At 31.6% G+C, this 13,759-nt stretch overlaps 2 protein-coding genes across 2 annotated transcripts; both read right to left on the reverse strand.

Annotated features, from left to right (window-relative positions):
* Nucleotides 1-1,478: 1,478 nt before the first annotated feature.
* Nucleotides 1,479-5,270, reverse strand: LOC107434989 (RGG repeats nuclear RNA binding protein A). Its single transcript, XM_048464006.2, has 7 exons — nucleotides 4,740-5,270; nucleotides 3,510-3,816; nucleotides 3,344-3,409; nucleotides 3,104-3,230; nucleotides 2,678-2,842; nucleotides 2,539-2,595; nucleotides 1,479-1,903 (listed from the first exon to the last, which is right to left on the reverse strand). The coding sequence occupies exons 1-7, from the start codon at nucleotides 4,933-4,935 to the stop codon at nucleotides 1,724-1,726; spliced, it is 1,098 nt and encodes a 365-aa protein (XP_048319963.2). The 5' UTR covers nucleotides 4,936-5,270; the 3' UTR covers nucleotides 1,479-1,723.
* Nucleotides 5,271-9,991: 4,721 nt separating this feature from the next.
* LOC107434995 (phospholipase A1-Ibeta2, chloroplastic) lies at nucleotides 9,992-11,833 on the reverse strand. The gene has a single exon (XM_048463396.2). It carries the CDS (start codon nucleotides 11,725-11,727, stop codon nucleotides 10,084-10,086), a length of 1,644 nt encoding a protein of 547 aa, XP_048319353.2. The 5' UTR covers nucleotides 11,728-11,833; the 3' UTR covers nucleotides 9,992-10,083.
* Nucleotides 11,834-13,759: the final 1,926 nt, after the last annotated feature.

A 13,759-nucleotide genomic window follows, 5' to 3' on the forward strand; every position in this document is an offset into this window, starting at 1 on the left:
CTACTTTAAAAAGGAAAAATATATTATTAATAATATTGAATGTAATTTACTGTTTATATAATATAAAAATTGATATTTTTTAAATTTAAATGCTATAAATATATAGTTAATTTAAAAATTATTTTCTAATAATAACCTGCATACAAAATAATTAATTATTTTATTTTTCAAAATAATTGTTGGAAGAAAATTTTATATTTAAAATATCTACTCTCTAAAATAGAAAATTTAATAGCAGATCGAAGATGCTTTCAGAATGTGGTAATTCTACTTTTAAAAGAACGAGATCATATCACGAACACACAGTATGAAAATGTTGATGTACCTCTCAATTAACAGTGTATCAGAATACTCGTACACACAATTAAACCGCCATTGGGCCATTTATCAGTGCCCTTCTTTTGTCTTTATCATCAGCCCTTTATTGCTCCAATAGTAAGCAAAAGGTTAAATTTTCATAATAACATTTTAGTATCATAGATTATTTGCATCAGCGTTAAAATATTTAAATGATTTATTAAGAGATTTAAGAAAAATAATTATTAAAGACATTACCAAAGTATATAATATTTAAAATTTAAAAAGAATGTGTTGAATTTAAAATTTTAGAAATTTAAAAATATTCCATTTAAATTTTAAAACAATATGTATAAATTTAATAATATTTAATTTAAATTATAGTGAAATTTATAAAAATTAATTAAAATTTAGATGTATTGAATTAAAATTTATAAAATTCTTTAAAAATCTAATTGTATTCAAAAATTTATTTTAAAATGCGATGAATTTTAATTTATTAAAAAAAATTAATAATAATATTATAAAAAAATTTATCAATATAAAATTTAGATTTAATTTTAAAAATTTTATGAAACTTTTACAAATTTTTAATAAAATCAAACTTTTCGAAAAATAAAGAGGACCAATACCTGTTACATTAATCAGACCAATCATAGTATAGAGATGGAGACCTTGGAAAAAGCAGCCGGTGAAGAACCCGAGCGAAATGGAAGAACGAAAAAGAAGAGTGAAAAGGAAGAAATGCTTTTCTTTCAGAAAGCGGAAGAGAAACCAAGCGTTACTAAGTATCACACAACTTGGAAATTGCAAAATTAACAGACAAATATTTTTTTAAGAAAAATTGTTTCTAATTTGAACTCCATTTTTAACATAGGAAAACGTTTTAAATTATGCCCAAAAGGTAAGCTCTTTCTTTGAACGAGGTCTTAACCATTCAAAATTAGTTTGACTATAGTAGAAAAATAGTGAAACAGATTGACAAACAACCTGCAAAAGATCACAACCAATTGAGGTTGACAATTTCAAAACTAAGAGAATTTTTTAAAAAGATGATAATAAAAAATAAAAAAGGTTATATTAAACCATGATTGACAAGATCCCCGTGGGCTTATGCCCTTTTATAGCTTTTTAAAAATAATTTTTATGGGTTACTCTTGAAGCTGAAAATTACAACTAAATAACCAAGCAAAACAGATACTAAATAGAGAAAAATAGCTGAATGTATTCCCAACCTACTCCAAATCAAAACTGATGCAATGACTTCTGGATCCAAGACATAACATCTAAAATTTACACTCAAAACAAAACATTAAAAATAGTTTTAAATGTAATTGTTGATGCCCTGCCACTCAAACTCTTTTAAGTGATATCACATAATCCCCAAATGGATAACAACTTAGAGAGCGGAGAAAGTGGTAGAATATCATTTACCACCCAGGGTCGGGAACTGTCCAGGGTCTTCAATGGATGGAGCTGCCGCATTGCCAGCTGCATATCCACCAAATCCACCTCTTGAACCACGTCCACGGCCACGACCACGACCTCCAGAGGAATAGTACCTCTCTCCTTCAGCAGGCTTCAGAAACTCGTTAATGCTAACAGACTACACCCAAATATCAATTATTCAATCATTAGTAATGTGAGACACATTAAGGCAGAGCCATAAAATAATCTATTCATTTAATCCTTACCATATAGCAAGATTTTAAGCAAACAGTCGAATAGAAACAAAAATTAACCATTTTCAGAACAACTTTCAGAGTACCGATTCAATTATATACAAACACATGGGAACAAATCCGTATCAAGATGAGATTCCAAGATGCAGATGAAAGCATACAGATAGTGAATAAGAAAATAAGGGGTACGGATGGACATCCGATGGTAAGGATGGCTCCCACTTAAGCTCTACAGTGCCCAAGAACCTGCTATGCTGAGAACAAAACATCAACACATGCAAGCGCATAATGGTATTACCAAAAATGCCAATTGACTGACCCCATTGCTCCAGAACATTGAGGGGAGTCCTTTAAAAAGAGAAAAATGAATCCTTAAGGAAGCAACCAAATCTGGAAAATAAGATGAGCTCATAGCATGATCTATAGCACAAAGGTCAGATACATGAGATGTTGGCAAGAGCACAGTGGCCAAAACAGTAAGGTGAATTATTCCTTTTCCCCCTTTCATTTTGGAAGAAAAGGATTAAAACACACATTATGCATAGACAATTGAAGCTACCTTCTTAGCTTTCTCTTCCTTTTCAGCAGCCTCTTTGCGCTTGTCTTTTTCAGAACCCTGAGGACAGAAAAATAAATATAAATATTGGTAAATCAAATGAAATACAATACCACCTATTGAAAATGCCAAGGAGTATTACCAGTTTGATAAAGACATCATCATTTCCCTTTCCCTTTTTACTTGAAAGCTGCTGCATGGACTCAAGGTCTTTGTCCAAATTAACCTTCCTCTCCTCAGTCTTCAGTGCAAGCAAGGCCTTTCTCTTCTCTTCAAGTACCTTCTCATACTCTTCCAAAGTCATCTCCTATTATAGCATGCAAGCAAGATACAACACAAAATCAGGATTGTGAAGCCAATCAAGAAGTAAACAAAAATTATAATATCAAAGAACGCATATTTCTTCAATAATGTATACAATCATCTTGATATTAAGTTGATATATTATCTAAAACTCAATAGAATGTATCTGGGAAATAACTTTGGTGAAGAAATTTTATCTATAGAATCCACACTCTGATTTGACCAACTCAAAAGCATAAGAGACATTTACTACAAAAGAAGCTACCTTGTCTTCAGGTTCTTTTTCTTCTGGCTCATTCACAGGACTCTCCTTGTTCACATCCACAGCTTCCTCATCTCCCACTGGCTTCTCAGCATTCTTCTCACTTTCAATGACAGGCTCTTCAACTTCCCTAATTAAAGCCAAAAAGAGCAAATAGGAATATTAGTCTTACATCATAATAAATATCAAGTGATCATGTCATCAGCGAAAGTTAAGACTAGCAGGAAGGATGATGATGCTTACGGAGCAATCTCATCAGTGGGTGTTCCCCAATTCCCACGACCTGACCCCTCACGCTTAAGCTCATTCCTGAATGCACAAACATAAATATAAAATCAACAGCTAAAACAATAATCAATGAAGAAATTACTAAGCACAAGACATTTCTGATAATACACAACACACTTACCCTCGTCCAGTACCACTGCGACGTTCATAGGTTCTCCGAGGACGTTCCCCTTCCACAGCCTCACCATTGCCAACACCACGGCGACCACCACGGTAGCCACCACGACCACCACCACCATAGCCACGCCTTTCAGAGGATTTTCCTGTATCTCCCTCTTCAGGTGCCCTATATCCTCCAGAAAATCCATTGTTGCCAAAAGAGCTTTCATTGCTTACTGATTCTCTATTATATCCACCTCCTCCACCACCACGTCCACGTCCAAACCCACGTCCACCTCCACGGCCAGTTTCATTCTTTGTCTCTTTCACTACACAAGAATAAGCAAAAGTTGATTCATTCCAAAACGCAAAATATACAGCATATTAACACGTTAACAGAAAGGAAAAATGTAATGATATGTTCCAAATTGGGCATACTTTTAACAGATATATTCACAAGAAAATTTTAAATCATACATAGGCCATTTGTAGAAATACAATATATATATATATATCACACATATGGAGTGGAGACGAAATAGTTGAATCAAACCATCAGAAATCTTTCATTTCAAATGATAAATTCAGCTGATTGGAGAAGAATGTTGAGACTTGACAAATAACCATATCTTTTCCACATTCAATATGGCCTGACTAAGGAACAACAAAATAGTCGAGCATACAAGTGTTCACTATGAGACAACCAACAAAAATACGTATAAAACGTTTGCAGCATCGCCAAAACAAATTCATTTATAGGGAGAATGCCAAAATACACTTCTGAAAACTATCAAAAGTATGAACTATAGTATACCCACTTCCTCGGATAATTTAGTTTTCATCACACTATCCATTTAGGCAAGTTTGATTGCCGAAAAAATCCAAAGAAAATATGAACACAATGAAGTTTCTGGAAAAGACATGTTAAAAACTACTTTTTAACTTCTTTCAATAACTAATACAAACTAAACCAATACAAAATCTTGAAAATGCAAATGATATCATAAAGTTCTAAAAACACATTCAACCATACTAGAGCAGAAATAACATAAACTTACAACGAATCCAGCTCAAATTAAATTTGCTAAACCCCAGAAATAAAAATAAAAGTATACTTCTACCGGATATACCAAATAAACAACAGCGTAATAAAAAAATTTCACCAATTTTTTCCAATACCCAAAAAGCAATCCAGAGCAAAATGCACAAACTAAATCCAAAAAAACACCAGCCTAATGAAACAAAGTCACACCAGCTTGAGCAGGAGGGACAGGCTTGGAAGGAAGCTTGGCAGGCTTAGCGGGCTGAGCAGCAGCAGCAGCAGAAGGAGCCTGAGGTTTCTTAGTCTGCTGTGGAGGAGGAGTAAGCTTCTGAGCCGCAGCGATAAGCTGACTTGGGTCCTCCTGATCAACATCACCCAAAAGATCAAAAGGGTTTGTGGTTGCCATTATTTTAGCACCGAAAAATCCGATCCCTTAAAGCCCACACAATCCAACCCAACTGTTAAAAACAGCAACCACAGAACCCCTTATTGATTATTGGAATCCATGAATCGACGAAGTAAAGAGATACGAAAAAGCTTCTTTTTTTAGTGTTTGGGAGGCGAGAAAAATAGAAAGGAAAAAGCGATAAGAGATTAAAGATGGGAAAAATCAGAGTTAATTGGAAAATTTAGATGGGGTGTGGTTGAAGGGGCTAAAAAAAAAATAAAATGAAAAAACCCTAGCCAAAGCGGCTGAGATGCAAGGAAGAGTGTCTGATGCCTAAACCTGATCTTAAAAACCCTAGTTTTGGGTATTGGGTAGTTTTAAGTTGCGGTCAGGTTCACTCCAACTTAATTTGTGTTTGCATTTTCATTTTTCATTTTTTGTGTTTTTATGTTTTTCCTTTTGTCGTTGGATGGCAGGGGCGCTTGTCTTTTTGTCCGGAATTATAATTAATAAACAATAAAATGAAAAAAATTCATTTCCTATACTTTATTTTTTTATTTTTTTTTAAATGTGACTTTGAAAAAAAAAATATATGAGGGTAAAGCTTCTGTGTGGTTTGTCTTTTTATTTTTATTTTTAAATAATAAGAATAAGTCAATCAAATAAATTTTTTTATTAAAAAAAAAATGTCTTTTTTGTAAATTGCAAAATGAATAATCTATTTTTCTGGTCCATCACGAGCTTTCTTTTGTACAAAGTAATTTGAAGGAGTTGAATCCGGCTGTCTTTAAATCTAAGCCATCTATTTTATTTACTTTCAAAGTCAATTTCGTGGCATGTTGAATATTCTTTTGCATTTTTTTTTATTTTTTTCGTTTAACCATGAATTAGAGTGTATAGAGTTCTAAGATGGTGTATAAAGAATATCTGAGTGTGGAACTCAAATTTCTGTATGACCCAATGCATGACTTCATTAGCTCAATGCCTTATTCATGACCAACCCAACAACGAATCCATGAATGTCGTACTCCTCTTGACCAATTACAGTGAAGAACAAGAATTCACCAATAGCCAGTGAAGTGCAATAAGAGAGAATATGTATCTTTTTTATTCATGGTACATTCTAGAAACTAAACTATTTTAGATTTTAATCCAATTAAACTGAAGCTTCTAAAAGGGTTGTTATTTTTGCGCGAGAACAATACCTTTTTATACAACTAAATATCCTTTTTTGATTCCTATCGGAATTACCGAATAATCTCAAATTGTTCGAAGTCAGTAATTTAGAGAATCTCATCCACATATTATCAAACACGACCCCGTGACTAAACATTTCATAAACAACCGACCAAAACAAAATCAAACTTTTAATATATAGTAGGAAGAAAATTTAAATTATTGTTCGGACCACTTATTTTTCCAGATTTATTATTTTTATTTAAAAATAACAATAATAATAAATTTGAAAATTGATTGGAGAATTAAATGAGTCTAAAGCTGTTCATTTTTATTTTTATTTTTTATTTTGGAACAATTAGAAAGTTGGAATAAGGCTAAAGTTTTATATTTGAAATATTGATTCATAATCAATATTTAATTCAAAGATTTATGTTTGATTTATTATTATTATCTTTCGTCTAATTTCAAATGAAAGCAAAATATACTTTGCTTGTTAAAATAAAAGAACCTTTTAATTTGATTGTTCTCTTTCAATTAATACAGTCATCTTGATTTTGTCATATTTATTTTTGCACAATTTATTTTATTTTTATTACCATATTTTTTTATTTTCATTTGCTTAATCCAATTTAGAATGGCACCTAAAGATTCTCAACAAACATATGTGATTCATTCCTGTAAAGATTCCAACACACAAAAGACTCCTTAACTTGGAAGTGAGATAAGTGATACATCCGAGGAGAGCCTATGAAGAACGCAAGCAAAACTGGAGCTCAAACATTGTTATATTCCATCAAGATGAAGGACTCATATTGGTAAGAAGGTTGACCGCATATGGGAAGTGGACCAAAAAGCTCAGCTTAGAGACAACCAAAATTATTTGGTATTTGAAAAAAATGCCAAACAATTACACGAGTAGATAATTTATATTTAAAATAATTTAGTCAAATTAAATATTATATTTTATAATAAGTTAGTTGAAATATGTTTTGTTCATCGTTCCCCTAAATTGGACTTTATATGAAATTTTAAAAATTTCATTGCTATGCATATGTTTACCTAATAAATTTTCACTTCTGGTTCGATGAATTTTATTATAATTCTGATTTTCATTTTTGGTTTGATGAATTTTATTGTGGTTCTTTATTTGTTTTCATAGATTTGATCTAATAGTAAAATCATGAGAAAATACCTTTACTATCTCTAGGCCCTGTTTAGGAAGTATTGAAGTTTGGAAGTAAATTAATTCTTAAGATTTAGAAGGGTATATTCAATTTATAATTTGAAGGATTTTACAAATATTTGAAAGTTTAAAGATATTCGATTTAGATTTTAAAAAGGTCCATACAAATTCAATGATATTCATTTCATATTTTAATGGATTTTATAAAAGCCCATTAAAATTCAGATATATTAAATTAAAACTATATAAAATTCTTTTAAAATCTACAGTTATTTAAAAAATCATTAACTTTAAAAGATTTTAAAAAAATGATAGATTTTAATGGATTTTAAAGAATTTTAACAATAAAATTGTGAAAAAAACTGTCATTATGAAATCCAACTTTAATCTTAAAGATTTCATTAGATTCTTATAAATTCTTTATAGAGTTTATGGAATTCCATAACAATCTATTAAATCCTTTAAAATCTAGAATTCATTTTAAATCCATTAAATTCTAAATTGTATATACCCCTTTATTTATCAAGAATTAGTTTCTTAAAATCAATTTTCCTCTTGTTATATTTGGTAAGTATTAGGAAATTTAGGATTTTTAAGGAAATGACTTTATTTTATGTAATAAATTAAGGATAAAAGTTATTTTTAAAAAAATTCTAAAACTATTTTTCCATAGATTTTTAAAATGATACATCCTAAGTGGGAACAACTTTTCCATATCTTTTTCAATATGGATGTGAATCTAATTTCTTAATCCTACATTTTCTCACATCAAAATACATATCCAAACATAAAAAAGTATAACTTTCACATTGGAATATGATTTTCCACTTACTTTACCATTTACCAAATAGTGTTTTAGGTCTACCATTCAACCGTGTGGAAGAAATCTCCCTACCCATTAGTTTAAAATATATTTTGAACTCTAATAAATTAAAAGAAAAAAATAAGAAAAAGAAAGAGAAACTGTTTTCGGACTAAGAAATAGAAAACAGCTTTCACAGAATAATAAATTAGGTAGAAGATGTACAAAAGCGTTCAAGGAGGCCTTAAATTATTATTTTATTACAATAAGTTTAATTAATTATTTTTTAAAAACTAATCTTCATAAAGCAAACTTCATATTGGAAATATTTTATTATTTAAGTTTGGTATACAAGAGAATTGCTATTAAAGAAGGATAGAAAATCATGGATTGTAACATTATTTCTATGGTCTCATAAAATACATTATCTTTCTTCATTTATTTCTATGAACGTAAAGTACATCTTATTCTATATGCACATTCTCAAGTAATAATGTTGAAATCTAAAATCTAAGAAATAATCAATCAACTAACCTTTAATTATTAACTTTTTAATTATCCCTTTTTATTTGAATTGTGTTATAGAGATGGAATCTTGTGTCATTTTTTCATGTTTCCATTTTTATTTGAGCATTGATATATTAATGATATATTTTTTCCTTCTTAATTTATTTTCTACCGTTTATTAAATTAGATAATATCATATCAAATTTTGTTATTTGCTATCATTTGATGATGATTACCGATTTATTTGATAAATTTTAATTAGAACATTTGATTATATTGTTTTTTTTTATATTAAAATTCTAAAAATGAACAATCATTTAAATTGTTATTTGACATGTAAATTTTATTTGTGATAGTTTATTAATAGTGACAAACAATATTTTTTTACCATATCATTACTTTTTGAATTTTTTTCTTTTTTATTTATTTTTTAAAATTTTAACATTCTTTGTCTGATAATGATATATATGATATCACTATGTTTAAAAAACATTAATAAAAAGTAAATAAACCAAGTAAAAGAAAATAACTATATTTTTCCATAACATGAGACCATATGATTGGTCGTACATAAATATGACGAAAGATCTAATCCGCGTTATGGGCTCCTTGCGTTCTCGTCCATATCATGTTCAGCTCTGTAAATCAAGTAGGCAAGTCTAGGAACTGTTACTATTTACCAAAAAAAAAAAAAAGTCTACGAACTTTTACTATCTCTCAAATTTCATATTGCATCGTATGAGAAAAATATTGGTTTAAATGAACTGTATTCGTTTTCGTTCCACCTAATAATAATAATTGGAGCATGCTCATATAATAAATTTGCTGGGCCTATTAACATAGGCATTGGTCCATCTAGCGGGGACAGTGTCATGACCAAAGTTCTTCAATTTCACATTGGTGTAAAGCTCCTTTGACAAATGACTAGGGCATATAGGATCTCAATGGGTGTGAAAGTAAAAATTTGCTGAAGAAAACTGCAGCATGAAAGTGTATGAGAAATTCCCTCCACCTACCTAATAAATTAAGCTTTAGAATAGGATTTTCGTTTCATAACAGATAATACATGACCTATTAACTTCATAACTTGCTAAAATTCGACGTTGAAAATGTATGAGAACTATAGGATTTAAATAGGACGAGTTCACTGTCATCCATGATTCATGACTTATTTAACTACCTTATGCTTTTAATACGAACTATTAAGATGAACATTTCGTGTATGTCAACCAGCCAAGTTTTACCCATGTATTAACCTTTAAAGAAGTTGTTCTATCAATATTTGCGACTATAGAGACGATAATGCCATTAAGATCCATTTAAAAGGGAAAAAATTTTAAAATAAAAATGAAAAATTCAAGCGAACCATTAGTCTCTTTGAAAATGAAACAAAAGTCAAAACAGAAAGAAAATAACGTCCCATAAACATGTCATAATTTCAAGTACTTCGTACAAGAAATTTGTGCTATTTTCAAGTAAGTATATGAAATAATTATCAAGATGGACTAGGTAAACAACTAGAGAAGGGAAGTCGTCCTTCCCTTTCAAGTTTCAAACTCAAGGTTTTCGCCTTGCTTGTGTACAATTTTTTCACATTAGATCTTTGATCTTGTAGCAACCTCACTAAGCTTCTCTTAGCATTAGCTCTAAATGGACAATTAGAAGCCAAAAACCCATCCACCAAGTGCAAGTAAGCCTCCAAGTCATGGCAACAAGCCACATCTGCGTCGGGCTTAAGGTAAGGAGACATTTTTGTATCCACCCTAAGTTCGGTCCCAACATGCGAGTATGCCAAGGGCATGTTGTTGTCTAGCACATCAAGAACACCTCCAATTTTGGTGTTCCTTATCTTTGCCTCTAGTTCTTCACCCCAAACACCTGGAACTCTAGTGATCACATCTTGAGAGTTCACAATTCGTAACACTTTGACGTTTTTATCCTTAATACGATTGGCAAAACCCCGATTACCGACACGGGGACCGCCGAAGGAGAACACCGCCACCGGTGGCACATCGGCATCACATGTACTTAATTCGTCACCTACTAGCAAGGCTAAGGCGGCACCAAGGCTGTGGCCTGTCACGGTTATACTTAATGTCTCGCCTTTGTATTGTTCCATCAACCTCTTGACCTCTTCAACAACGGACTCGGCTAGGCTCGGCACGTGAGCTCCACGTGTCTTGTATAAGCTCAAGAAACCGCACTCCACTTTGGGTTTCCCTTGGGCTGTCGGGTCTTGATTTTCTTCGGGCATTTGGATCAGCTGTGCCCGTAAATTCTCGGCCCATTCTAAACACGTGGCGGTACCGCGGAGTGCGATGACGATATCCCTCCTCCCCATCCGTTGGATCTCCCTCTTGTCGTCGGAAACCGCGACGTATCCGATCCAGCTGGATCTCTGGGTCATCCACCCGAGATCCGGAGCCAAATCATCCACCAATTTGGGCAACCCGATGGAGGAAGTAGCATAGAGACTCTTCGTCACCTTATACGACCTATCCGGCAACGCCACTTGTTTCGGCAACGGTGGCTCGTCGGGCGATGTCTCGGGATTCGAATGGAAAGCATGGTAAGCTGCCTGAACAAACTCACCGTACCTAACGACCTCGCGGCGAAGATTCTCATCAAGCGGGTCAAGCAGTCCGACCCAATCATTCCTACCATGATAGTCTCTCCAGCGGCTTCCAAGGTTATTCCTTGGCGAATACTCAGCTGTCTTGGACAGAAGCCGCTGAAGCCGGTTCAAATGTCTTGGCGACATGTCCTCGGCGGCTTTCATTTCGGGCCAGAGCCGAGCCAAGTTGAGCCCTTCAAGCAAACCTTTTCCTTTGGTTTCAACCATCCCATTATTGTTGTTATTATTCGGGTCTTTAAGAACCGGTTGAGGGTCGTATTGGCTTGGTGGTTGTGGTGCCTTCTGAAGGAGCTTATCTAGGTTCGCGAGGTGTAAACGGGTCGCCGACTCCGTTAGAGCCGGTTTCAGAGCCATTGAAGAAGAAGAAGAAGCAGAAGATTGTTGCTGTTGTTGTTGTTTTCTCAAAGGGTTTAAGGGAGACATCTGGCACTTGAAGCTTGCTCTTCTTGTCTGAAAAAGGTTAAGGTTGAGAGCTGGAAGAGTGGCTCCGATTTGCATGGCCATGAGAGAGAGAGATAGAGAAAGAGAGAGAGAGAGAGAGAGAGAGAGTAAATTAGAAAAAAGAAAAGAAACAGAGGAAGCCAAAGGAGACTGCTAGTTGAACCCAAAAATTGTGATTAAATGGATCAATAGCAGATATATATAGACGGAGCTTTTTCAGTGTCGTGGATTTTTCAAAACAACATCGTTGAGGGGTATAATTGGTATAAGGGATTTTATTGACTTTTTCTGCTCAGTACGTGTACAAGTTGTGTGTCCGTGTTTTCTGAAAATGATTCTTAAATGTCTGCCATCAAAAGCCTGAGTCGTGGGGTTCCTTTATTTAATATTTCACTTCAATTGACTGAAATGTCCTTTTGACTTCGATTATTTTATTGATTTACAACTTTGTCCTTTTCTTATCCTCCGCGGATTGGTTTGGTTATGACACTCTTTTTTGTTTTTGTTGTGGATTTTTTTTCATTTCCTATTTGTTATTTTAATAATGGATGACTTTTTTTTTGTTTTTTTTTTTGGAAATGACTTTTCCATCAAGCAACTACCGAAATGTGTACTTGGGTTCCTGTGTACGGACCAAAGCCACCAGGGGAACAGTATTTGACCAATTTTGTGCATAATTTTTTTTTTTTTTTTATCTTCAATTTTGGAAAATCATGAAGTTGTAAATTAAAACTTCAAAGATCATCTTTAAAAAAATATATCTATATTCTTGAATCTAAGAAATAATTTACAAACTGCTTTTAATTAGCTTGACCAAATTTGTTTTCCCAAATAACCCAATATATATTTATATATATATATATATATATATATATATATATTATGGAATAAAAATTTATATTGCACTTCTTTATAAAGTTATTTTTAAGATTAATTGCACTTTACTATTATAGATTTTTAATATTTTATGATTTAAATCTTCAATTCTCTTAAATAATAATTTCAATTATTAATTTTTTATTTTATATAGATTAGTTCCATTTTTAATTTAACAAACAGATAAACAATAATTTTTTCCACATGGATATTGAAAAATAGGGTGGCTTTTTTTTTTTTTTCCCCTTTCTATACTAGAGATGGATCACGTAAAATTCACGTTAATAGAATTGTTATTTATTTATTTGTTAAATTAAAGATTAAACTGGTCTATAATAAGTTAAAAAAATTAATAGCCACATTATTACTTTTGAAAACTAAAAAATTAAATTGTAAAATTTTAAAAATTGAAAGTATTAAAATATAATTAAATCTTATTTTTATTTGCAACCATTTAAAGGTCTACAACTAGGATTTATAAAGGAGATAAGGAATCGGAATAGAATTTGTTTATCTATTATTTTTAAGAAGTTAGGTGAGGTCAAGAAGTAACATTTTATGGTAATATCCCAATTTTTTTTTCCTTAAAAAATAAAAAGTCTTGGGAAATAGGTAGTGTTTACGTCTTGTTTACCGTACGTTTGAAGCCGAGTACACTTGTATATGTTCGCGTCTATGCATATTAATTTATTGACCTCTTCATGCCTTAGGTATTAAACATATATTACAAATACTACTTTTGCTTGAAAAGTAATATAATTATAAATATTACTTTTGATTTGCAAAGAAATGCTAGAAACACATAATTTATTTACAGATTCAAATACATATCACTGCAATAATATTCAAATTGTAATGCCAGATTTTCTCCAATATATTTGGAGCATATATATATATATATATATATATATATATATATATATATATATTTCCATATAAATTCTTCATTAATTATGACTTTTCAACATATATTTTTTTGCTATTGAATTCGAAATATTTGATTTCTAAGTGTGCATTTATAATTATACATAGCATTTACCATTCTTTTTTTTTTTTTTCCCGATCGTTATATGTTGTTTGAGCAATTATGTCATAATCAATTTGAAAGATTAAACTGAAGAAATCTATTTTTTGGATGTGTGTCAGGCAAGTAAAAGGTTGAATATTGAATGGATATTTTCAATTAAAAGTAAGACGCTATATGTAGATTTCTATATAT

The sequence above is a fragment of the Ziziphus jujuba genome, chromosome 6, assembly GCF_031755915.1.
Source record: "Ziziphus jujuba cultivar Dongzao chromosome 6, ASM3175591v1".
Lineage (NCBI taxonomy): Eukaryota > Viridiplantae > Streptophyta > Magnoliopsida > Rosales > Rhamnaceae > Ziziphus > Ziziphus jujuba.

What these genes read in the sequence shown, in the direction of transcription:
- LOC107434989 (XM_048464006.2), bottom strand. Translation starts at nt 4,935, where the DNA reads ATGGCAACCACAAACCCTTTTGATCTTTTGGGTGATGTTGATCAGGAG. An exon ending in CCCACTGATGAGATTGCTCC is followed by an intron (nt 3,231 to 3,343) that starts GTAAGCATCATC and finishes GGCTTTAATTAG; the next exon opens with GGAAGTTGAAGAGCCTGTCA. An exon ending in AAAAAGAACCTGAAGACAAG is followed by an intron (nt 2,843 to 3,103) that starts GTAGCTTCTTTT and finishes ATGCTATAATAG; the next exon opens with GAGATGACTTTGGAAGAGTA.
- LOC107434995 (XM_048463396.2), bottom strand. Translation starts at nt 11,727, where the DNA reads ATGGCCATGCAAATCGGAGCCACTCTTCCAGCTCTCAACCTTAACCTT.